The following is a 20,722-nucleotide window of genomic DNA, read 5'->3' as shown; positions in this document are numbered from 1 at the left end:
GCCCAGCATGAGGGTCGCGGCTCTGATCAGGTAATGCGGTCCTGGAGCCGCCTCCCTCTTCCCAGGCCAACCTCTCGTCCCTTCCAGCCGCCCCTAGCGCCGAAAGAGTGGGTGTCTCTGCCTGAGCCGCGTGTTGGGGGTTCCGCGGCTCCTCCGAGCCACAGGAAGAGGCGGAGCGCTCCCTTCGGTATTGCCGGCCGGCTTGTGGCTCGGTCCTGGGCTGGCGCGCCTCCTCCCCGTCCGTCGCTGCCTCTCTGGTCTTCCAGCCCTCAAACTTGGATTTCCATTGGATTCAACTGGGAAATTAAAACAAACAAACAAACAAAAAAAACAAAAAAACTGACGCCTGGGCCCCGCCGCCAGAGGGATTGGTTTAATTACTTCTGTGCGGCCCGGCGTCTGATTTTTTTTCAAGCTCTAATGAGCCGTGAAGTTTGGAGCCACTACCTGGTTCCGCCAACTCAGTTAATAATCCTCGCCCTTTCCCCCTGCTTTCTTCATCCTCTTCTGTAGTTCCTTTTGGTCAGCTGGGTCCGCCGTAGCCTGGTCGTCCTCCCTAGTTGTAACTGGTTCCGCCCCTCCCAAGAAGTCCACCCTTCCCTCATCTTCACAGATGTGGATTGCTTATGGCATGTGTGTGTTTCTGCCTGTGGGCACTCAAGTACAGAGATCTCTCTTCGTGGTAGAGACCGAATTGTACTAGTCTTATGCTAGATGCAGTTGCTGTTGCTTCGGACTCTCATCATTGCTTTAGAGTGACCTTACCGTATACTCCGTATTTCAAAAGGAGTTTGATGTCTGTAGTAACCAAATCATAAATTTAAGTGTCTAAAGAAGTCCTATGACTGACAAACCAAAACCAAACCTGCTTAAATATTTCCATACTCAATCTATAAACTGAGGCGGAAGGGAACACACTAACAACATTAAAAAGTTAGTCTAGACTAGTTTAAATATTTGTTTCATGAGATTTTGCCCTGTAGAGTGTCTTAGATACAGTACAACGATGCGTTTGCTTTTGTAATCCAATTGAAGATTTCATAAACGTTTTCGTTAAGTCCCTTAGGTAACTGATACTGGCTGGTTAAGCATTGTCCTATTAAGGACTTGATATGACATTTCAGACCTACTGCAGTGTCTGAAATATTCCAGTTCCCTTTCCTTCAGTGTGATTTTTAGGAGACTAGACCATAATGTCACAATAATTATTGTTTTTCAGTAAATGCCCTCTGTAAAATGAATGATTAGGCTTTAACCATTGTGTCTCATTTTAGAATTAAAAGTACCCCAGGAAGTGAACATCGTTTTTCAAAAGTTTAATGATTAAAGTAAAGCACAACAACCAAAGACTTAGAAGTATTAGAGGGGAGGAGAGAAGATTGGTAGAGTGAGTTATACTAAATAACCTGTAATGTACATATGTTGCTTTGTAATAAAAAAAAAAATTTGCTAAAAAAAGCAATGTTGGAAAATTCTTGCTGAAGTGTAAGAGCTGTAAGGACATATGCTGTAAGTATGAATACATAAGCACTTACCTATATGCTTATGATATAGATGCTATGTATTCTATATATATGCATTATATATAATTATGTATTTTAAGTGAATAAGTGAAACTGGGATTCTTACATATCTTTATAAGAACATTATTTTCCTTTTTTAATTAATTTTTTTATTATACTTTAAGTTCTGGGTTACATGTGCAGAACGTGCATTTTTTTACATAGGTATACACGTGCCATGGTGGTTTGCTGCATCCATCAACCCATCACCTACATTAGGTATTTCTCCTAACATTAGCCCTCTCCTAGCCCCAACCCCCCACAGGGCCCGGTGTGTGATGTTCCCCTTCCTGTGTCCATGTGCTCTCATGGAACATTATTTTTCTAATAAATGGTCTTTGAATTTTATAGTTGAATGTTGTTTTGAGGATTATCCAGGCGGACCATTCACTAATTTTTGTATGAAGTATGCAAACCTAAGCACATTTAATAACTTAGCTTAGTATCCCAGAATTGGAAACTAAAATAGATCTATAAGACCTCTCCCATAACATACATGTGTACTTAATGGAGTTCTAAGAGGACAGTAAGGTACTCTGCATTTCCCAAGCTTGTCTAATATTCAAAACCTTTTTTTAGAGTAATTGGTTAGTATTTTGTTGGACACCAGTGTTCCATAGAACACAGTTTGGTAAATACTACTGAAAACCATGTTTGAAATGTTAGCGTATTTCAAAATGAATTGTAAGACTCAATTCTGATTCTGGATGCACACCCTTCAGTCTTTAATATCTGAAACAATTAGTCATATCTTTTTAGCCTGGGGAAACAGAGCAGTAAGGTTCGATACGGGAAGCTGTGGAAGACCTACTTACGGGGATACGGAATCTGAAGAGAGGAAGAATGGACTTTTTAAAACTTTACTTTGGCCCTTGCACTCTCCTTCCACTTGAGAAGTTTTGGAATGAGAGTTGTTATTGATGGGAGGGTGGAAGAGGCAGAAAATGTTGAAAACTAAGATAAAAGGCAACAGGGCCAGTTTCTGGGGTCCTCAGTTTCTTGAGCTATGAAGAGGTCTAAACATTGCCTGGGGGCACATTTGCAGACCTTAAGCAAATATTGGAAAGAAGGGAAACAGGAGGAAAAGAAATATAAAAGGGAGAGAGGCAATGAGAAATGATAGTGGGAATTAGGAGAATATTAAACCACAATGGCATATAGATTGCCATTCAGCCATATTACAGATGAGCTACTACTTGTCTTTACTAAGTGATACGCCTCTGCCTTAGGTAGATTTAAAACCAGAATTTAGAAGTTCCTTTCAATGTGTTACTAGATTTATAGCTCAAGCCATGTTCTGCTGCCATCATATATATATAAAATGTGTATGTGTATAACATATGTATGTATGTAAGTGTGGTGATGGCTGAAGTGCTGATAGTGCTGATGTTTCATGTCATCAGCGTAAGTCAGCATCTTGTTTTTTATCTCTGCAGAATTTGAACCCACCAAGTGTGTCAAACTTTGTCATTAGATAGGTACTCAAATCTTTAATTTGGTCCTTTAATTGCTGATGATAGCTATTTCTTAGATTTCTTATGGTGGAGCAGAATTTATTTTTTTTACTTTCTCATAAAGAATCTTTTTTTTTTTTGCTTTTTCAATAATTTCTATGAAATTATTAAGTGGAATTATATATTATATATATTCCTTAGATGGAATATATATATGAAATATATAATTATATAATAAATGTTTAGCTGGGATGTAAATTGAAATTTTCTATTTGCAAAGCACTTCAATATATATATTTGCTATCACAAAGCAAAAAGTTACCATATTTTATTTAGAATATTCTTTTTATAAAGGCATATAGTTTCTTAAGCTCCTGTGTATAGCAGCCCTGGACATTCAGGTTGCTCAGTTTGTTTATGATTTAGAAATTAATGTTTTTTTTGCATTGTAATATATTCTGAAAAGTCGAGTAAATAATATGTTCTGTTTTGATATCTAGTGATTTTATGTTGAATAATGGTCAGTAGCTTGATATTTGTCTCTCTGTTGATTTATTTTTTAGTGGTGGGAAGGACAGCTGCTATAATATGATGCAGTGCATTGCTGCTGGGCATCAGATCGTTGCTTTAGCAAATCTGAGACCAGCTGAAAACCAAGGTAAGTACATGCCTTTATTGGGAAGTTGCCTAAATGAATGAAACTCCAACTTCATAATTACATTGTACAGGTATACCATACAAAGACGAAAAAAAAAGAACCAATATATATTAAGCACCCATTAGATGCTAGGTTCCACGTAGAACTTAGCATTGTCTTCACTTATTTTTTAATTCTCATAACCAACTTCTATAGAGATGCATTATTAATCTTAATAGACAGGGATCCTGAAGCTTAGAGTTTGTCTGAAGTAAACTAGCACAAACTTGTAGAGCTAAGACTTGAACCTTCTTACTTCAAAGTACACTGCCATTTTACCCCACCACATTTCCAAGTACTGTAGGCAGCATAGAGGTAGATAAGATATAGTCTCATGCCTCAAAGGGCTTGAGAAGTAAGACATATATTGATAAATGAAATATTAATGTTATTAGGCACCTGTAGTCCCAGCTCCTCGGAAGGCTGAGGCAGGAGAATGGCGTGAACTCAGGAGGTGGAGCTTGCAGTGAGCCGAGATGGCGCCACTGCACTCCAGCTTGGGAGACACAGCGAGACTCCGTCTCAAAAAAAAAAAGAAAAAGATACAGTTTAGGTATTTTAGATGTAAGCCAGAGATGTGAGACTTGAGAGAAGCAAAAAGCAATGCATTTCCACTTTTCATTTGTCTGTAGTAACAAGGGCATCTACATAAAATTCACAGACCTCATATTGGCTACTTTTTTCATTTTTTTCCCCAATGAAATATCCCCAGTTATAGCTTTTGACAAAAGAAATATATTCACCAATTTGCTTTTTAATGCTCTTGTGTTATACTTATGAAACTAAAAGATATTAACTGCTAAAATGTAAGAGGGAGCAAAGATTAGCACTTGTGTGACTTTTGTATTACTGCTTCTCACAGGACTCTTCTACTAAGATCTTTTTATTATCTCTTTTACTTCTTTCTAGGCTCCATCTTTTTGCACTACTGTTATTTTAAGATTAATTAAATGAGTAGTATATGTGAGAACATTGGTTATAGTTCCTGTCATGAAGTAGGCATTCTGTAAATTTAGCTGAATTGGAATCTAGCTAAATACTTGTTTTATATCTCTAAATAGATTGATTATAAGCTGTTTGAGAGGAGAGATCATATCTTCTATCTTCCTTTTATTGCTCCTCATTGCTTAGAACAGCTCTATGCCTCTGGTAGGAGTTCATGCAAAGTTGATTGGTGGACAGGTGCATAATGAACTAATTTGAATTAGCCCTGGAATAGTAAGCAGTTATTTCAGTCAGATATTTGAATTTTCTTTTCTTCTGTGATTAAGACGTAAGTAATGCTGGAAGTTGTGTGGAAAGACAGAGGTTAGAAATATTTTATAGGAAGAAATGGAAAGGTCCCGCAGAGAGTCATAGGTAAATGCACATGCTTGGATTTTGTGCTGCAATTGATGAGTAGCAGATGGTTTTTTAGAAGTGAAGTTTTTTAAAGAAGTTCCAACTTTAAGAAAGAGAAAATTCTTTGAGAATGAGTAGGAACTGCACTCTAACTTCTGTATTATAAAAGAGGAAGCAGAATCTCCTGTCAGGTTTACCAAAGGAAAGAAACTCCCTTATCCCTTGTGGCCAGGGAGGCAACTGGGACTTTTAAGCTATCTTGTGAAGTTAAAAAGCGGATGTTTATATAGTATATAATACCTACATAGTATACTGTCATTTCCATCACTGGAGTTTCTATCTTGTCTTCAGCTTTCACATGAATTATTTTACTTACCTGGTACAGAATCATTAATGTATAATCTTCCTTGTGTCCACGGTTCACTGGCAGGGTGGTAAAATGACAAGCAAAGTGTATCTTTAAATTATACCTCTCCAAGGCTGGGCGCGGTGGCTCACACCTGTAATCCCAGCACTTTGGGAGGCCGAGGCGGGCGGATCACAAGGTCAGGAGATCAAGACCATCCTGGCTAACATGGTGAAACCCCGTCTCTACTGAAAATATTAAAATTAGCTGGGCATAGTGGCGGGCGCCTCTAGTCCCAGCTGTTGGGGAGGCTGAGGCAGGAGAATGGCGTGAACCCGGGAGGTGGAGCTTGCAGTGAGCTGAGATTGCACCACTGCACTCCAGCCTGGGCGGCAGAGTGAGACTCCGTCTCAAAAAATATATATAAAAATACATAAATACAATAAAAATAAAAATAAAAATTATACCTCTCACAATAGAGACACTTATTTAGAATATTGTTAATGAGAAAAAATTTAATAGTAAATGGAATTAGAATATTCTGAAGTAAAAAGCCTGGAAAAAGGCAGTTGAAACAATAGTAATTGTTGTGGAAGAAAGCAGATGGCTGTGGGTTGGTAGATGGAGATGGTTTAGTTAATCTTGATGAAAATCAGCAGGACATTGGGAATTATTGAACAATTCACTGAATGACTTATTTTCCCCTTACAAGTGTTATAAAAGAAACCTTAGTGAGGAATGACTGGTAGTGATGACTGCAATGTCCAGCAAAGTTACGGGTTTTCAATGGGTGGTCTGAAAAGGAATTTATACCCATCAATGGGGATAATGTGAACTTGTCATAAAATTCACAAAACCATCTCTTTAGATTTGTAGTAGGAACTTTTGTGGCATGTTAATTGAGTTGCTTCAGGCAACAGGGGAGCCTTTGGTTTTATTTGATCTCACACTATTGTTGCTGTGTAGCTTCCATTAATCAAAGTTACAATGTGGTTAGGACTAAATGGAGCCTTAAAGAAAATTATCTTCTAGGTTTTTGAAGCCAGTGAAATGTTTTACTTATTATGCTAACATCAGAATGTTTCTTGCCAAGAAGCCCAAATTTCTTTGAATAAATTGATTTTATTGTATCAATATCCTTTAAAATGAATATTTTTAAAGATCCAGTCTAACTTTGAGACAAGAGAAGGCCGAAAGGTTTTTAGGTCTTTGGCTATGTTCTCTACTTCCTACTGGGACCAGGAGTAGAAACCTTTATAACAACAATGTGAGTAATATTCTGAAGGAAGCCAGTCTAATCATGTGTGAGTTCAGAAACCTGTGAGCCAAAATAGGGTAGCACATTTTGATGATTTTGATTGTTGAAGGGGTCCTTGCACTATCATTTTTCATTCCTTTTGATAGGAAATTTTCACATTTAATGGAAAGCCTGGACCGGTTTGGCTTATATTCATACATACACACGTAGGTATATGTCAAAATAATTATTTTGTAATTTTTCTTTTTTTTTTTTTTTTTACTTAATAGCATTTTGTGAACATTTTCCATGTCATTAAATATTATTCTACAATAGCATTTCCTGTATGTCTTTAGAACACAGATACCCCCTTTAAATTTAAGTGTTCTGTGGGTAGATAAATTTGAGAGATAGTTCATATTCTCTGCTCTTATTGGAGTACCTGAAAGCATATTAGCCTAGGAAGATTTACGCCACAGACATCCATTTAATGCTTTTTATCCCCATGTTTCCTAAACTTCTTTAACCTTAAATCTTTTTATCATCCCATACCTATTAATATCTTATGGGATTTGTATGCCACAGAACATACTTTAGAAAATGTTCTTCAACATTATATTAGTGGCTACATAGTACTTTATTGTATGAATATACTATAATTTCTAGTCTATTTTAAATAATGTGACAAATATCTTTGCAAATAATCTTTGTATATATTCATGATTCTTTTTCTGAAAAGTAAGGTTACGAGATCAAAAGGTCTATTCCAGTGTATTTCTAAGTTCATTTATATCACCCAAAGCTCTGATGTGACTCATGTTTTGAATATTTTACTCATATTGATATTTGTGGAATCTTGTGACAACCACTGATTATATTATTGATTAGCTTAAGATATCATGCTTCTATGCACATTTGAAACTGCTCTAATGCTCTAACAGTATTGAATTTATGTCTATTTACATATTTTATTATAAGGTCCTGAATATCTGAATATAAAATATACCAAAATAATCTGAAATTTTTCTTACCAATCTTTGTCACTTACTAAGTAGATATTTAATTAAGAAAGGTTTTTTCTACAAGTCTAGATGACTTTGTGAATAACCTTGAATGATTTGTAAAAACATTTATGTAAAAAAAATCTTTAACTGAATAAACTAATCAAAATTTATTGGATACATTAGTCTTTAAATGTTTGCCATATATGGTATAACAGATTTATGTATTAATACATTTGTATTTGTGATTAGTAGTAGAGATTATTAGGGGTGATATGAACTAGATGCAACTACAGACAAATGTACAATTCTTACGTTTTTATTTCACTACATAAATGCAGAGAAATATAGCAAGCTTTTAAGTTCTGTGTCGACTACTCTTCAAGCAGTAAAACCTGGATGGGCTTTCAAATCCACTTTCTTTTTCACTCTCTTTTGCTAATTATTTCCATTTTAATTGTTGCAGTGGGGTCTGATGAACTGGATAGCTATATGTATCAGACAGTGGGACACCATGCCATTGACTTGTATGCAGAAGCAATGGCTCTTCCCCTCTATCGCCGAACCATAAGAGGAAGGAGCTTGGATACAAGACAAGTATACACCAAATGTGAAGGTGATGAGGTTGAAGATCTCTATGAGCTTTTGAAACTTGTTAAGGTATGCAGAGTAACCAATTAAGTATCTTGAATTTAGTGTGTAATTTAAGAAATTACATTTGCCAAATTATTTAGAAATTCATAATTTGCAATTGTTAGTAGCCCAACTATTCTTTAAAAGGATATTTTGTCTTTTTTTGGTTATAAAAAAGCTCCAAATGGTGAGTATGTCTTTATATTAAATGATATTTAAAAATAAGACTTTTTGTATAGTTTGGCATCCAGGATTATCAAATGATATTAAACTAAGTTTTCTATTCCTAAGGAAAAGAAAGATTAGAGCTGATGGCCATTTAATTTCTTTATTAACAAATATTTTTTGAATGTCTACTATATGCCTGGCATATAGCGCTAGACACTGGGGATAGAACAGTGAACATATAAGTTAAAGGCCTATGCTAATGGAGCTCACTTTCTAGTGGAAGAGGACAGGCAATAAACAAATAACATGCTTGATAGTGAACAGTACTATGAAGAAAAATGAAGTAGAATCAGATAGCACATGATGGCAGGACATAGCTGTGGAGGTAGTGCTACATATGGTGGTCAAGCAAGACATTTCTGATAAGCTAACAAGTAGACATAAAAAAAATGAGAGATTGAACCTTGCTTAAATCTGTTGCAACAGGTATGAATTTAATGTATAAGTCACAGTATGTAAAAGTTTGGCAGCCATTTTGCACTCATTAATTTCTAGGAGGGTATATTTGGGCTCATATATCTAATAGTTACTATACTCAGTAAATGGTAATTAATAAGGATGATTTTATATTAAGCAATTATCTTTTCATTTTTATTGATAGCCAACTATTTGAATACAGTTCAATATTCTTCTAAGTATGAATTTTTATTCAGTTACAATCTATTCCTATAAGGCAGATTTGATGAAGTAGGATATTCAAGCCAGTATTTCTTGATGTCTTACTATTTTTCACAAGGGGAAGGAAAGATTTCTGTCCCTTCCTTTACAAAGGGACATTGCATTTCACTTTCTCACTCTTGAGAGAAGTTCAGTTTTTTCAGAAGTTATCTCATGAACCTCTGTCATGAAAATTTTCTAGTTTCAAGTAGCTACTTAAACGACATACTTTGACTTTCATACAAATCAAAAGTTAATTAAGGCTCTTGATTTGAAAAATATATGAAGCACTGAAATTCTTTTAAAATTTGACTACAATAGTTCTTATTTTGTATGTCAGAACATTTTTATTTTTATTCTAAAAAGAAACTGATAGGAAAAACCCTTAGAGGAGTACCAAAATTTTCTGCTTAGTTATGGATGGCATAAGAAGTAGATACTTTTGAAAGGAAATCACAGAGATCTGCTTTCTTCCCTTTGGGAAGATACATGCTGATAAACATTTTCATTATCAAACAAGGTAGAAGGCTTAAAAGAATCCTACTTTTAGTGGTCATATCTCCAAAAGGGTGCAATTATGATCTTGACAGTGTTCACGCTGAAGTGTGAAATACTGAGTGCAAATCCTGCATTTTCAAAATTTCTTTCTCATAGTACAAAGAATTTGGGCATTACGTTTTTATATAAACCAATATTATAAAATGATGAGACTCACACTGAAGTAATTGGGTTGCTTAAAAATCACAAGCTTGATCACTTTGGAGAAACTCTGTGATAACAGCCCTGCAAGAAAGAGAGATAATAAGTTACTATTAATAATAAATTTAATTAAAAATGGACAGATTAGCAATAATTAAGAAGAAATTTTCCTTTCCATCCATGCTGTCTTTGGAGAAATGGATGCCTTGCCATTATTATCTTTATGGTAACCATCAGTTATGACATAAATTAATGCTAATGTTAAAATCTTGACAACTTATGCTTTGGAAGTTTGTACATGATAATTATAGTTGAAAGATATGTTATCAAGTTGTCTGGGACTAAATAGTTCCTTCTTTTCCTGTGTAGAAATATTAATTTTACTATAGGATATTTTAAGGACATAAATATCAGAAATATATTGCTTTTATGGAAGTGATTGTATAACTAGGCTTTTATAGTTAAATTCATTTATGAAACACTGTTGCAAAGATTCCAATAGAGGTCTTACATATTCTGATGAATAACTGAGTAATTATGGAAAAAACGAATCTAGAAAAGCTATAATTTTTCAAGTTAGTCTTGACTTGTTCTAAGAAAAAGAAAGAACTGCATTTTTTAATCCTTTGAATATTAATGGAGTATGGAAAGCATTTAGATTTATTTTCATTGTATACATTTATTTATAACCAGTTACAGCTTTGCAGCTTTCACATGTAAGTCTTGTTTTTGTAACATTTTCCCCACAAATATTAAAACTAATTTTTGAATAGATGTTCCTTTTTGCAAAGAGTTTAATTTACTAATTGCTGAAAAGAAGTAGGAAAGACTTGGAAGAACTTAGAGAGTTACAAGTTTCATAACTATTTTGTAGAAATTATGACACCTAAGAGAAATGTAATAAGCCTTTGTCTCATAAATTATCAGGTGACTCTGACAGCTAGAGGTATGTATCTCAAGGTTTGCAAAATATTTTTCATGTGGCTAATCTTTTATTCTTTAGAATTTCTTTACTATTAAAATGTAACTTCAGTTCTTATCTAGTTTAGTTTAATAGATAACTGTATTTTTTCTGAAAATATAGTAATTTCCAATTCTGTCTGTTTTAAGTCACACGAGCAGTGTAATAGTTACAGAAAGATACATATAAGCACTATATCTCTATAGGAACTATATGTAGGGATTATATTCTTTCTGTTCTATTGGTTTGGAGCTACTTTCTGGATCTGATGTCTTCCTTTTTCTTGATTTATTCCTTAGTTTCAGTATAATCTATATTTAAGATACTGCCTTAGGGGACTTTGGAATCTTTCCATTTTGAAAATGTTCCTGTTCTGCCCTCATATTTTATTGATTTGGTTGAATTTAGGACTTTAAGTTGAAAGTCATTTTTCCCTCAAATCATAGACAGCATTGCCCCATGGTTCTCTAGCCTTTTGCAGATACTGGTGTGATTGTTGTTCCTTTTTAGGTGGTCTGTTTTTCTTCTCTGTTAACTTTTATGATGTGTCTTCATGCTTGGTGTACTGAAATATCACAGTAATGCTGTATTGAGTGTTGTTTCTCCTGCATCCCTTCCCTAAATCCCTATTGAGTAGTGACACATCCCTTGTCCTCTGTCTCTGATTGATGGTTTGGGCATAGGCATGTAATCCAGGTGATAGCCAGTCAGAACATGGCATTCTTCTGGCCACTGTGATTGGATCAGAGGTGGTTTTGTTAACCTATGTTTGTCCTAATAGAATGAAGCCTAGAATGTTGGGTAGTTGGCAGAAGATAAGCTCTTCTCCTTCTGTGCAGAGAGATGTGTGGATGTGAGACCTAAAACTGCCATAGCCATTTTTATTTTTTTGACGGGAGAAAACTTGATGTCAAATCTGATACACAACATATTGCAAAGCCAATAGAATTGCAGTGTAAGGATGGTTCTTCCACTAGTTGTTTGATGATTTGTTCCTTTTGATTTTCTCTGTTCCCTTTTGCTGACACTCTCACTAGTCAGACATGAAACTTTCTAGAGTGAATCTTCATGTCTGTCTTTTTTTAAATGTATTTTCTATCTCAGTGTCTTTTTGTCGTATATTCTGTGAGATTTCCTTTTTAAATTTCCCTACTTTCTTGCTAAATTTTTTAAATTTTTGCCATCATATTTTCAGTAGTCAAGAACTTTTCTTGTTTGTCCATTGTTTTTTAATAACAACTTATTTTTCTATCTATAGATGTAACATCGCTATATCCTCTTAAAATACAAACAGATTTTAAATATTATCTTTCGTTTCCTGAAATATTGGTGTTTTCTTTCTTTTTTTTTTTTATTTGAGACAGAGTTTCGCTCTTGTCGCCCAGGCTAGAGTACAATGGTACAATCTTGGCTCACCACAACCTCCGCCTCCCGGGTTCAAGCAATTCTCCTGCCTCAGCATCCCGAGTAGCTGGGATTACAGACATGTGCCACCACACCTGGCTAATTTTGTATTTTTAGTAGAGATGGGGTTTATCCATGTTGGTCAGGCTGGTCTCAAACTCCCAACCTCAGGTGGTCCATCCGCCTTGGCCTCCCAAAGTGTTGGGGTTACAGGCGTGAGCCACCGCTCCCGGCTGATACTGGTGTTTTCTTTGAGATTTTTTTTTCTTAGTTTTCTTCTCTTTCATGTCATAGACTTTTCTTTAATGTTTTGGTTGCCTTTTCATATCCAAGAATAATACAAGAGGAAAGCTGACTGTGAATGCTTTTGACTCTAGAATTTTCACAACCCCACATCTCATATTTGTTATTCCTGGAGTTCAGGATAGTGTGGCCTAGTTTGGTTCCTTTCTTGGCTCTGTTCTCTTCCATGCAAACAGTAGATTATGGCTGTCTCTGCTGACTGATCAGTCATCATTCCTTCTTTATCTGCTTTCTAACTTAATAAATTAATTGAAATCCTTTTTCATTGGTTCTTTCCTTCTGTTTATTATTGACAGTAATAATTGAGGGATCAAAATTTTAATAAATATTAAATACATAAATTAATAATAAAAATAACTAAAATTTTTTTTTTTATTGACAGCAATCTAAAGGTAAGTTTAACTTCAAAATAACTAGATATAGGACACAAATTTTATAATCAAAATCAAGATTTTTTTGTTTTGTTTTGTTTTGTTTTGTTTTCTGTTTCTTACCTCTACTTTCTGTAGACTCTCTTCTCAGTCAGGACCTTGTAATTAGAGGATGGCTCCCAGTTGTATACTTCTTGGCTAAAATATAGTAGGAAAAGCTCCAGTTTTCATTTTATTTTATTTTATTTTATTTATTTTTTATTTTTTTATTTTTTTTTTGAGACAGAGTCTTGCTCTGTCGCCCAGGCTGGAGTGCAGTGGCTGGATCTCAGCTCACTGCAAGCTCCGCCTCCCGGGTTTACGCCATTCTCCTGCCTCAGCCTCCGGAGTACCTGGGACTACAGGCGCCGCCACCTCGCCCGGCTAGTTTTTTTTTTTTTTTTTTTTAGTAGAGGCGGGGTTTCACTGTGTTAGCCAGGATGGTCTTGATCTCCTGACCTGGTGATCCACCCGTCTCGGCCTCCCAAAGTGCTGGGATTACAGGCTTGAGTCACCGTACCCGGCCCAGTTTTCATTTTAAACAGCTTAAAGGGGAATCTAACTGATCTGACATGTAACACATTCACGAGTCAGTTGTGGTTGGGAGAAGATGACTTTGATTGGGTAGGCCTAGATTGTGTGTCATTCCTAAACTAAGAGATGGAATCATGATTACTGGGAATATGTTTCCTAGGAGTAAAGGAAGGTTAATCTCCAAATATAGATCAGGCTGTTGCCTGTAGAAGGGTGAACTCTGGTAGGGGGGCAAAGAGTAACGTGTTTCCTAAAAATGTGTAGGTTTCAACTTGGAAACCATCTTAGATGATTCTTTTTTTTTTTTTTTTGAGACTGAGTGTGGCTCTTGTCACCCAGGCTGGAGCGCAATGGCACAATCTCAGCTCACTGCAACCTCCGCTTCCCAGGTTCAAGCAGTTCTCCTGCTTCAGCCTCCTGAGTAGCTGGGATTACAGTCGCCCGCAACCACACTTGGCTATTTATTATTTTTTTTTTTTTGTATTTTTAGTAGAAACGGGGTTTTGCCATGTTGTCCAGGCTGTTCTCGAACTCCTGACTTGAGGTGATCTGCCTGACTCGGCCTCCTAAAGTGCCGGGACTACAGGTGTTAGCCACCATACCCAGCCGATTCTTCTTTTTCAATCTCTTCTCTCTTCCCTCTCTCCCTCCCTTCCTCCCTTTTTTCCTTCCTCATCCTCTTTTTTTTTTTCAAAAACAGTTGGACATTGAGGCTGAAGCAGTGAGCTTGTAGTTAAGGACCTGTATATTCAGTTGCTCACGATTTTTCCACCTTAATATTCCACAGGTATGGTAAACTAAACAAATTCAAAACTTGTTTGTTATCTTCCTACACAAACTTGTTCCATATTCTGTGTTTCCTTAATTAAAAGTATCATGATTTACCTCATCATCTAAGTCAAAACCTAGGCCTTATTATGAGACTTCCATTTTTTCTCAGTCTCTTTCTCCACTCCATCCCCCTCAACCATCACCATTATAGCTCCAGCTATTATACATAATGCTGGTATGGCTTCTAAAATCTGACCCCTTGACTTCATTCTCACCACTACTGGTTTTTCATCTGTACTATGTGAGAGCCCCCTAATCAACTTGCCTTCAGTATTGCCCTATGCTCCATCCACCTCTTCTACTAAGTTGTTGGCAGCTGATGTGTATAAATGCTTAAATGACCCATGATTAAGATACAGTCCAAACACATTAGGCTAACACAGAAGGCTCTTTAAGAAGAGGCCCTGGCAATCCTACTAGTCTGATCCTGCTGTTCCCACACAAGCACCTCTGGGATCAAGTTATAATGAACTAATTAGGTTTCTAGGAGATTGCTTTTCATGTCTGAGTCTTTGGCTGTGCTTTTCTTTATGCTTATCTCTTTGTCCTCCTGGAGAACCCCTTCTCACCTCATATTCTTTTGTGGAACCTATCCTAATTTACCTTCCTCCTTTCTGTTCCATGGCAGCTTGTCTATAACTGTACTGTGGGTCTCATTGCATTATTAGGATTGTTTTTGTGGCTGTCGCTTTTGCTAGATTGTGAGACCTGAAAAACATGATAGCGCTGTTCATTTTTGTATCTGTCCTAGCAGAGTTCCTGACATATGGAGGCTCTTAAAAGAATATTGAATATTAAAAGAATAAGTTTAGTAAAAAAAAAAATGTATCGAATTATTCCAACCTAGGCCGGGTACAGTGGCTTATGCCTTGTAATGGCAACACTTCAGGAGCCCGAGGCGGGCAGACCACTTTTAGGAGTTCAAGACCAGTGTGGCCAACATGGGGAAACCCCGTCTGTATTAAAATACAAAAATTAGCTGGGCGTGGTGGTGCGTGCTTGTAATCCCAGCTATTCAGGAGGCTGAGGTGAGAGAATTGTTTGAACTTGGGAGGCAGAGGTTGCAGTGAGCTGAGATCACACCACTATGCTCCACAGCCTGGGTGACAAAGCGAGACTCTGCCTCAAAAAGAAAAAAGAAAAAAAAAAAATTTACTGTAATTATCTAATACAGGGGAGCCATGTTACTATGATATGTGATATAAAACCATTGGCAAATTCTTTTTGTCTTTTGTTTTCTACATAGAAGCTTAATATCATAATAAATGGAATGGACATCATAGTGGAAGTTTTCAAAATAAGGCATCCTATCAGTGTAACCACTAACTGTACCAAGAATAGTTTCCTTCTGCACACTGCTTTATGAAAATGCTGAGCAGAAACTCTTTCAAATTATTTTTAGTGTATGCATTTTAGAAAACCTGATGATGGTGGAAAATTACTTTGTGGATCTCTTTTCACTTCACTTCATGAGGGAAAAACCTGAGATGGCAAATCTGAAGGGTTTGGAGTGGGTGAAACATGTAAGATGGACTTAAGATTTTCAGGGAGGACCCAGGCATAGCATTAATTAAACAGGCACACAGCCCTGTACAAACTGCTCCTGGCTCCTCAGAATTGCACAGCTTGCCTCCAGCCCTTTCAGTTCCCAAGATTTTGGACATTAAACCTGGTCCCTTGGCATAAGAAATGCTTTTCTAGTATTGATTCTGGACTCTAAACAGGAAGAATTGGCATTGGAACATACCAGTGTCATTTTCACTCCCAGGTGCAGCTTTATTGAGGCTGTGCCATATCTGGCCCTTTCAGATGATAAAGTCAAGCATGCATGAGGAAGTACATGATGGAAGATCTGTCTGGAAATAAAATGTTGTACCGTATTTGTCAATTACTATAGTTCCTAAACTTCACAGGTACAAAGCCTTCATCTATAAATTCCCCCTAAAGCCTAGAAAATGTGACTCCCTCATTTTGGCAAAATGATCATTCTGTCTCTTCAACCTTGAACTTTTCTCCACTTGGTATCAGTGATTGTGTGTATATATTGCACATGCACATATATACCCTTCGTGTTTATCTTTTCCCGGAGTCAGTGCCTCTCTATAAATTTATTAATTGGCTTATTTTTATATCCTATATTCCTCTCTTCTACAAACTATGGATTTCTTCCTATCTTATCATCTACTCTATATATCTTACATTGTGTTGTGTATTTTTGACTTTTCTTTCAAATTTCTTTCTTTTTATTTTCAATCTCTAGTGTCTGTGTCCTTTTGACTGGTTGGTTTTTTTAGTTTGTTTGTTTTTGTTTTTTTGGTTTCTTTTCCTATGCTACTGTTTATTTTCAAAGAAATCTTTTGTAGCTGTCTCCTTCTGGAGTTGTGTTGTCTGGGATGCTAGGTGTAGGTCTCTGTCCTATAGTCTTCTACTTCATTTCTAGGCCTGTAGTTTATCTTGTCTTGCCATATTCTTATTAAATGACTGAGAATACATTATCCAGATCGATAAGCATAAATTCTTTATTTCTTTATTGTTGTATAGTTTTGAAGCATGTGACTTTATTGGTGGTCTCACAGTAATAGATCCTGAACTGATATTTTTAAAACAACTTTGCCTTTTAAATTGGGAACATCTTCAGTCAGCAGATTTGTAGTGGTTAAATCATTAAATAATCAAAAAAAAGATATCAATAAATACTTAGTGATGAGGTTTTTTTTGTTTGTTTGTTTTGTTTTGTTTTTTTGATTAGAAATGGTTTAATAGGAGCTTGTTCTGTGATGTGCTGATGTGGGACAATACTGAGTGAATAAAGAGGACTTGAATAAATGTCTTAGTTGACCTTGACATTCCTGTTAATTTTAACCTATACTACTACTGTTTTTCTTAGTCCTCTTATTCTTTCATTTGTCAAACATTAATTCAATGCTTATAATGTACCAGTATTGGAAAGTAAAAACATGTATGAGACATAGTCTTTGCCCTCACAGACCCTGAAAGGATAAGACACATACACGGAGAAATTAATACAAGGTACAATTGCCATTAGAGCATGCAATTAAAGGGTTATGGAAGTTCAGAGGGTGAAAAAATCCCGTTTGAGGGATCAGAAGGGCCTTATGGGCAAGTTACATTTGATATCTGATACGGTTTGGCTCTGTGTCCCCACCCATATCTCATGTCAAGTTATGATTCCTCATGTTGGAGTAGGGGCCTGGTGAGAAGTGACTGAATCATGGGGGTGGGCTTCCCCCTTGCTGTTCTCATGATAGAGTTCTCCTGAGATCTGGTTGTTTGAAAGTGTTTAGCACCTCAGTCTTCTCTCTCTCCTGCTGGCCACGTGAAGATGTGCTTGCTTTTCTTTTGACTTCTGCCATGACTGTAAGTTTCCTGAGGCCTCCCTAGAAGCAGAAGCCTGTACAGCCTGCAAAACTGAGCTGATTAAACCTCTTTTCTTTAAAAACTACCCAGCCTCAGGTAGTTCTTTATAGCAGTGCGAGAGCAGACTAATAGAATATCCTTGAAGATTATTTGGATTTTGACAGATGACAGGCATTGGAGGATGGCTAAGAGAATCTTAAAAATTAAAGGAAGTTCTTAGCCAAAGTCATGTAACCTGGAAATTATGAAATGTATTAGAGAAATAGAGTGTTCAATTTGATTTAGGGTTTAAAGTTTGAGTAGTAGTGGAAAATAAGCCTGTAATGGTTGATTAATACCAAAAAAAGAGAGTGTCTTAAATTTTAGGTCAAGGATTGTTCAGATGGTGGAAAGCCCCTGAGGTGGTATTTTCTAAACTCAATTTAATGAGTGACAACTATTTATAAAAAATGCAAGAGCATAGAATATAATAGAAAATATCAATGTGCATTGTACATAGGTTAATTATCATTTTGTGTAATGTAATAGATATGTACAGGCACATATGTGTATGCTATGCCGTTACATTGTGTATTTTTTGCTGCTCAACAAATTCTTATGGTCATGAGGGTGAACCACTAATATAATACAAGAAATGGATTAGCGATAGGCAACTCTGTAGATGAGTTCAAATTAAAAACGAAGATACTAGGTATCTGAAAGATTTTGAGAACCTGAACTTGGGGAATGCCAAGGGGAAAGGTGAAAAGGGGACATTCTACAGATATTGATTGGACTTGATAATGGTATTTAAATAAATAGTGACAAAGAGTCTATATAAAGTACCTTGTAAACTGACAATTCCACAGCTAATTTATATAGTTTTTACTGAGCAATATTGGTAATCAAAATGAATTATGATAGCTATATATTACAGATATTATGATCCTAAATTTTATAGCATCCCGTCATTGTCATCTCTTTAACCTGGTAAAGGATGGTATAGAAGATGCTTTATATCAATATGGGTTCATTTAATCAGAATCAATTCTTAATAAATTTTGGTCTTGATTGTTCTTTTATCATTTAAAATTTTCTTTATAGAGTTATGTGAAATGCATATCAAATGAAATAGTTTATCCTTATTCCTTAAAAGCACCTAGTGTGGATTCACAGAAATAAGCAAAACTATGATATTAATATCTTTTCAAATAATTTATATAGATGAAATTCAAATTATTGCATTATTGTTTGATAAGCAATTACACATATGCTGGTAAATGAAGCAAAATATAAAGTCATAATGGATTCTATAGCCTTTTGGGAATCATAAACATTGAACCTGACTTTAGACCTGTAAGTTAATTGACCCCTTGAAGTTTACTTCTGGTCTTTCTCCAGTCTCTCATCCCCTATATTTATCCTTTAAACTCCTGTGAGTTGAATATTTCTAAAGTGTAGATTTAATCACATTTCTCTTTCCATCAGACATTCGTTGCTTAGCATCGTTCTGCTAGGTGCACTGCAATATGACTTCAGTTTATTTTTTGTCTATTCTCAGATTATCCTACATGTAAGCTATGTGCCATCTAAAGTAGGCTATTGTCAGAACTCATTCTTCTCCATATGGTCCATGCCTTTCCTGAATAGTGCTGTGTTTTAGTCAGAAATAACTTCTCCTTTCCAACTCCTTCCTTTACATGGCATCTCTTTCCTGATGTCCTCCTTGATTCACCCCACTGAATATAGTATCTTCCTTCCTTAAACCCTCATGTCACATTTTAACTCCCTTGTAGTACTTACTCTATTTTAATACACAAAGATATGATTTTAAAAAAAAACTATCTTGTGGGTTTTGTTTTGTTTAAAGATTATAAGCAACTTGAGGAATAGGGATTATATTTCATTCTTTTTATCTCCTATGAAACGCCATACAGCTCCTAGACTATAACAGGCATTGTGTTAAACTCTACTCCTCTGGAATACAGTTGTTCCATCTATAAAATGTGGATATTTCTTTCTTCTTTTCTTATTTATCTGTTTTGAAAATAAACAAGAATATATTTGAGAGCCAATCATCCTCATTTTAGCCTCACGTCTTCTTCATTCTCTAGCTTCCAAAATAATCTAGTAAAGTCATTTTTTTTCATTGCATATAACATTCCATTAGTATATTAATATTAAGTGGTAGCTACAAGTGGGCATTGAGATGAGTGTAATTCTTCTTGACTTTATTAGTAAGTTAATGCAGAGAAGAAAACGAATGGTAAATGTTCAATTGTGAAAGAAGTTTTAATGGGGGCAAATTTATATTACGGACTGGATTGAATTGATCCTTCTACATTTGTTGCCTATAATTTTGGGCCATTCTTAGCCTGTTTTAGACTTCTTCAGTCAGATAATTCAGCCTTCCAAGAGACATGTAGAATTAATGTTTTCTAGTTTCCTATGTTAGTTAACTGAGGCATGGGCCATTTCAAAAGGAGATAAAGAGGGTTAACCTAAAGATATCAATGGTTCGAATAGGTGATTTTTTCCCATTAAAATTTATTTTGGCATGTTCTTTTAGAATTTTAACTCCATGTTTGTCTTTAAAATCTAAGCAGTGTATTTTGTATGAACTCATTTGTAGAAAGCGTTAAGCAAGGACTTAAGTGTGAAAGTTAGATGAACCAAGTTTGGAAAATTCAGACATTTTGGAGTATATGAATTAAAAGATTTAAAAAATGGGTCCGGGCACGGTGACTCACCCCTATAATCCTAGCACTTTAGGAGGCCCAGGCGGGCGGATCACGAGGTCAGGAGATGGACACCATCCTGGCTAACACAGTGAAACCCTGTCTCTACTGAAAATACACCGGGCGTGGTGGTGGGCACCTGTCGTCCCAGCTACTCAGGAGGCTGAGAGGCAGGAGAATGACGTGAACCTGGGAGGTGGAGCTTGCAGTGAGGCGAGATTGCGCCACTGCACTCCAGCCTGGGCGACAGAGCGAGACTCCATCTCAAAACAACAACGACAACAACAACAACAACAAAAAAACGGTTCTATCTTCAGAGGCAGTAGAAT

At 36.0% G+C, this 20,722-nt stretch overlaps 1 protein-coding gene across 2 annotated transcripts in view; it reads left to right on the top strand.

Moving 5' to 3' along the window:
* DPH6 (diphthamine biosynthesis 6) overlaps positions 1-20,722 on the top strand; it is a 185,172-nt gene that overhangs the window by 260 nt on the left and 164,190 nt on the right. Inside the window, exons 1-3 of one of the 2 annotated variants that reach the window (XM_011992699.1) lie at positions 8-30; positions 3,580-3,674; positions 8,105-8,298. In XM_011992699.1, the coding sequence (XP_011848089.1) occupies positions 8-30; positions 3,580-3,674; positions 8,105-8,298 (312 nt within the window). Of the gene's footprint in view, positions 1-7; positions 31-3,579; positions 3,675-8,104; positions 8,299-20,722 lie in introns of those variants that run through there. The other variant, XM_011992698.1, reaches the window with a different exon arrangement.

Source organism: Mandrillus leucophaeus, unplaced genomic scaffold (genome assembly GCF_000951045.1).
Source record: "Mandrillus leucophaeus isolate KB7577 unplaced genomic scaffold, Mleu.le_1.0 Scaffold417, whole genome shotgun sequence".
Lineage (NCBI taxonomy): Eukaryota > Metazoa > Chordata > Mammalia > Primates > Cercopithecidae > Mandrillus > Mandrillus leucophaeus.
Note: the sequence above shows the minus strand (reverse complement) of the source record. Positions and strands in the feature narration are given on the sequence as shown.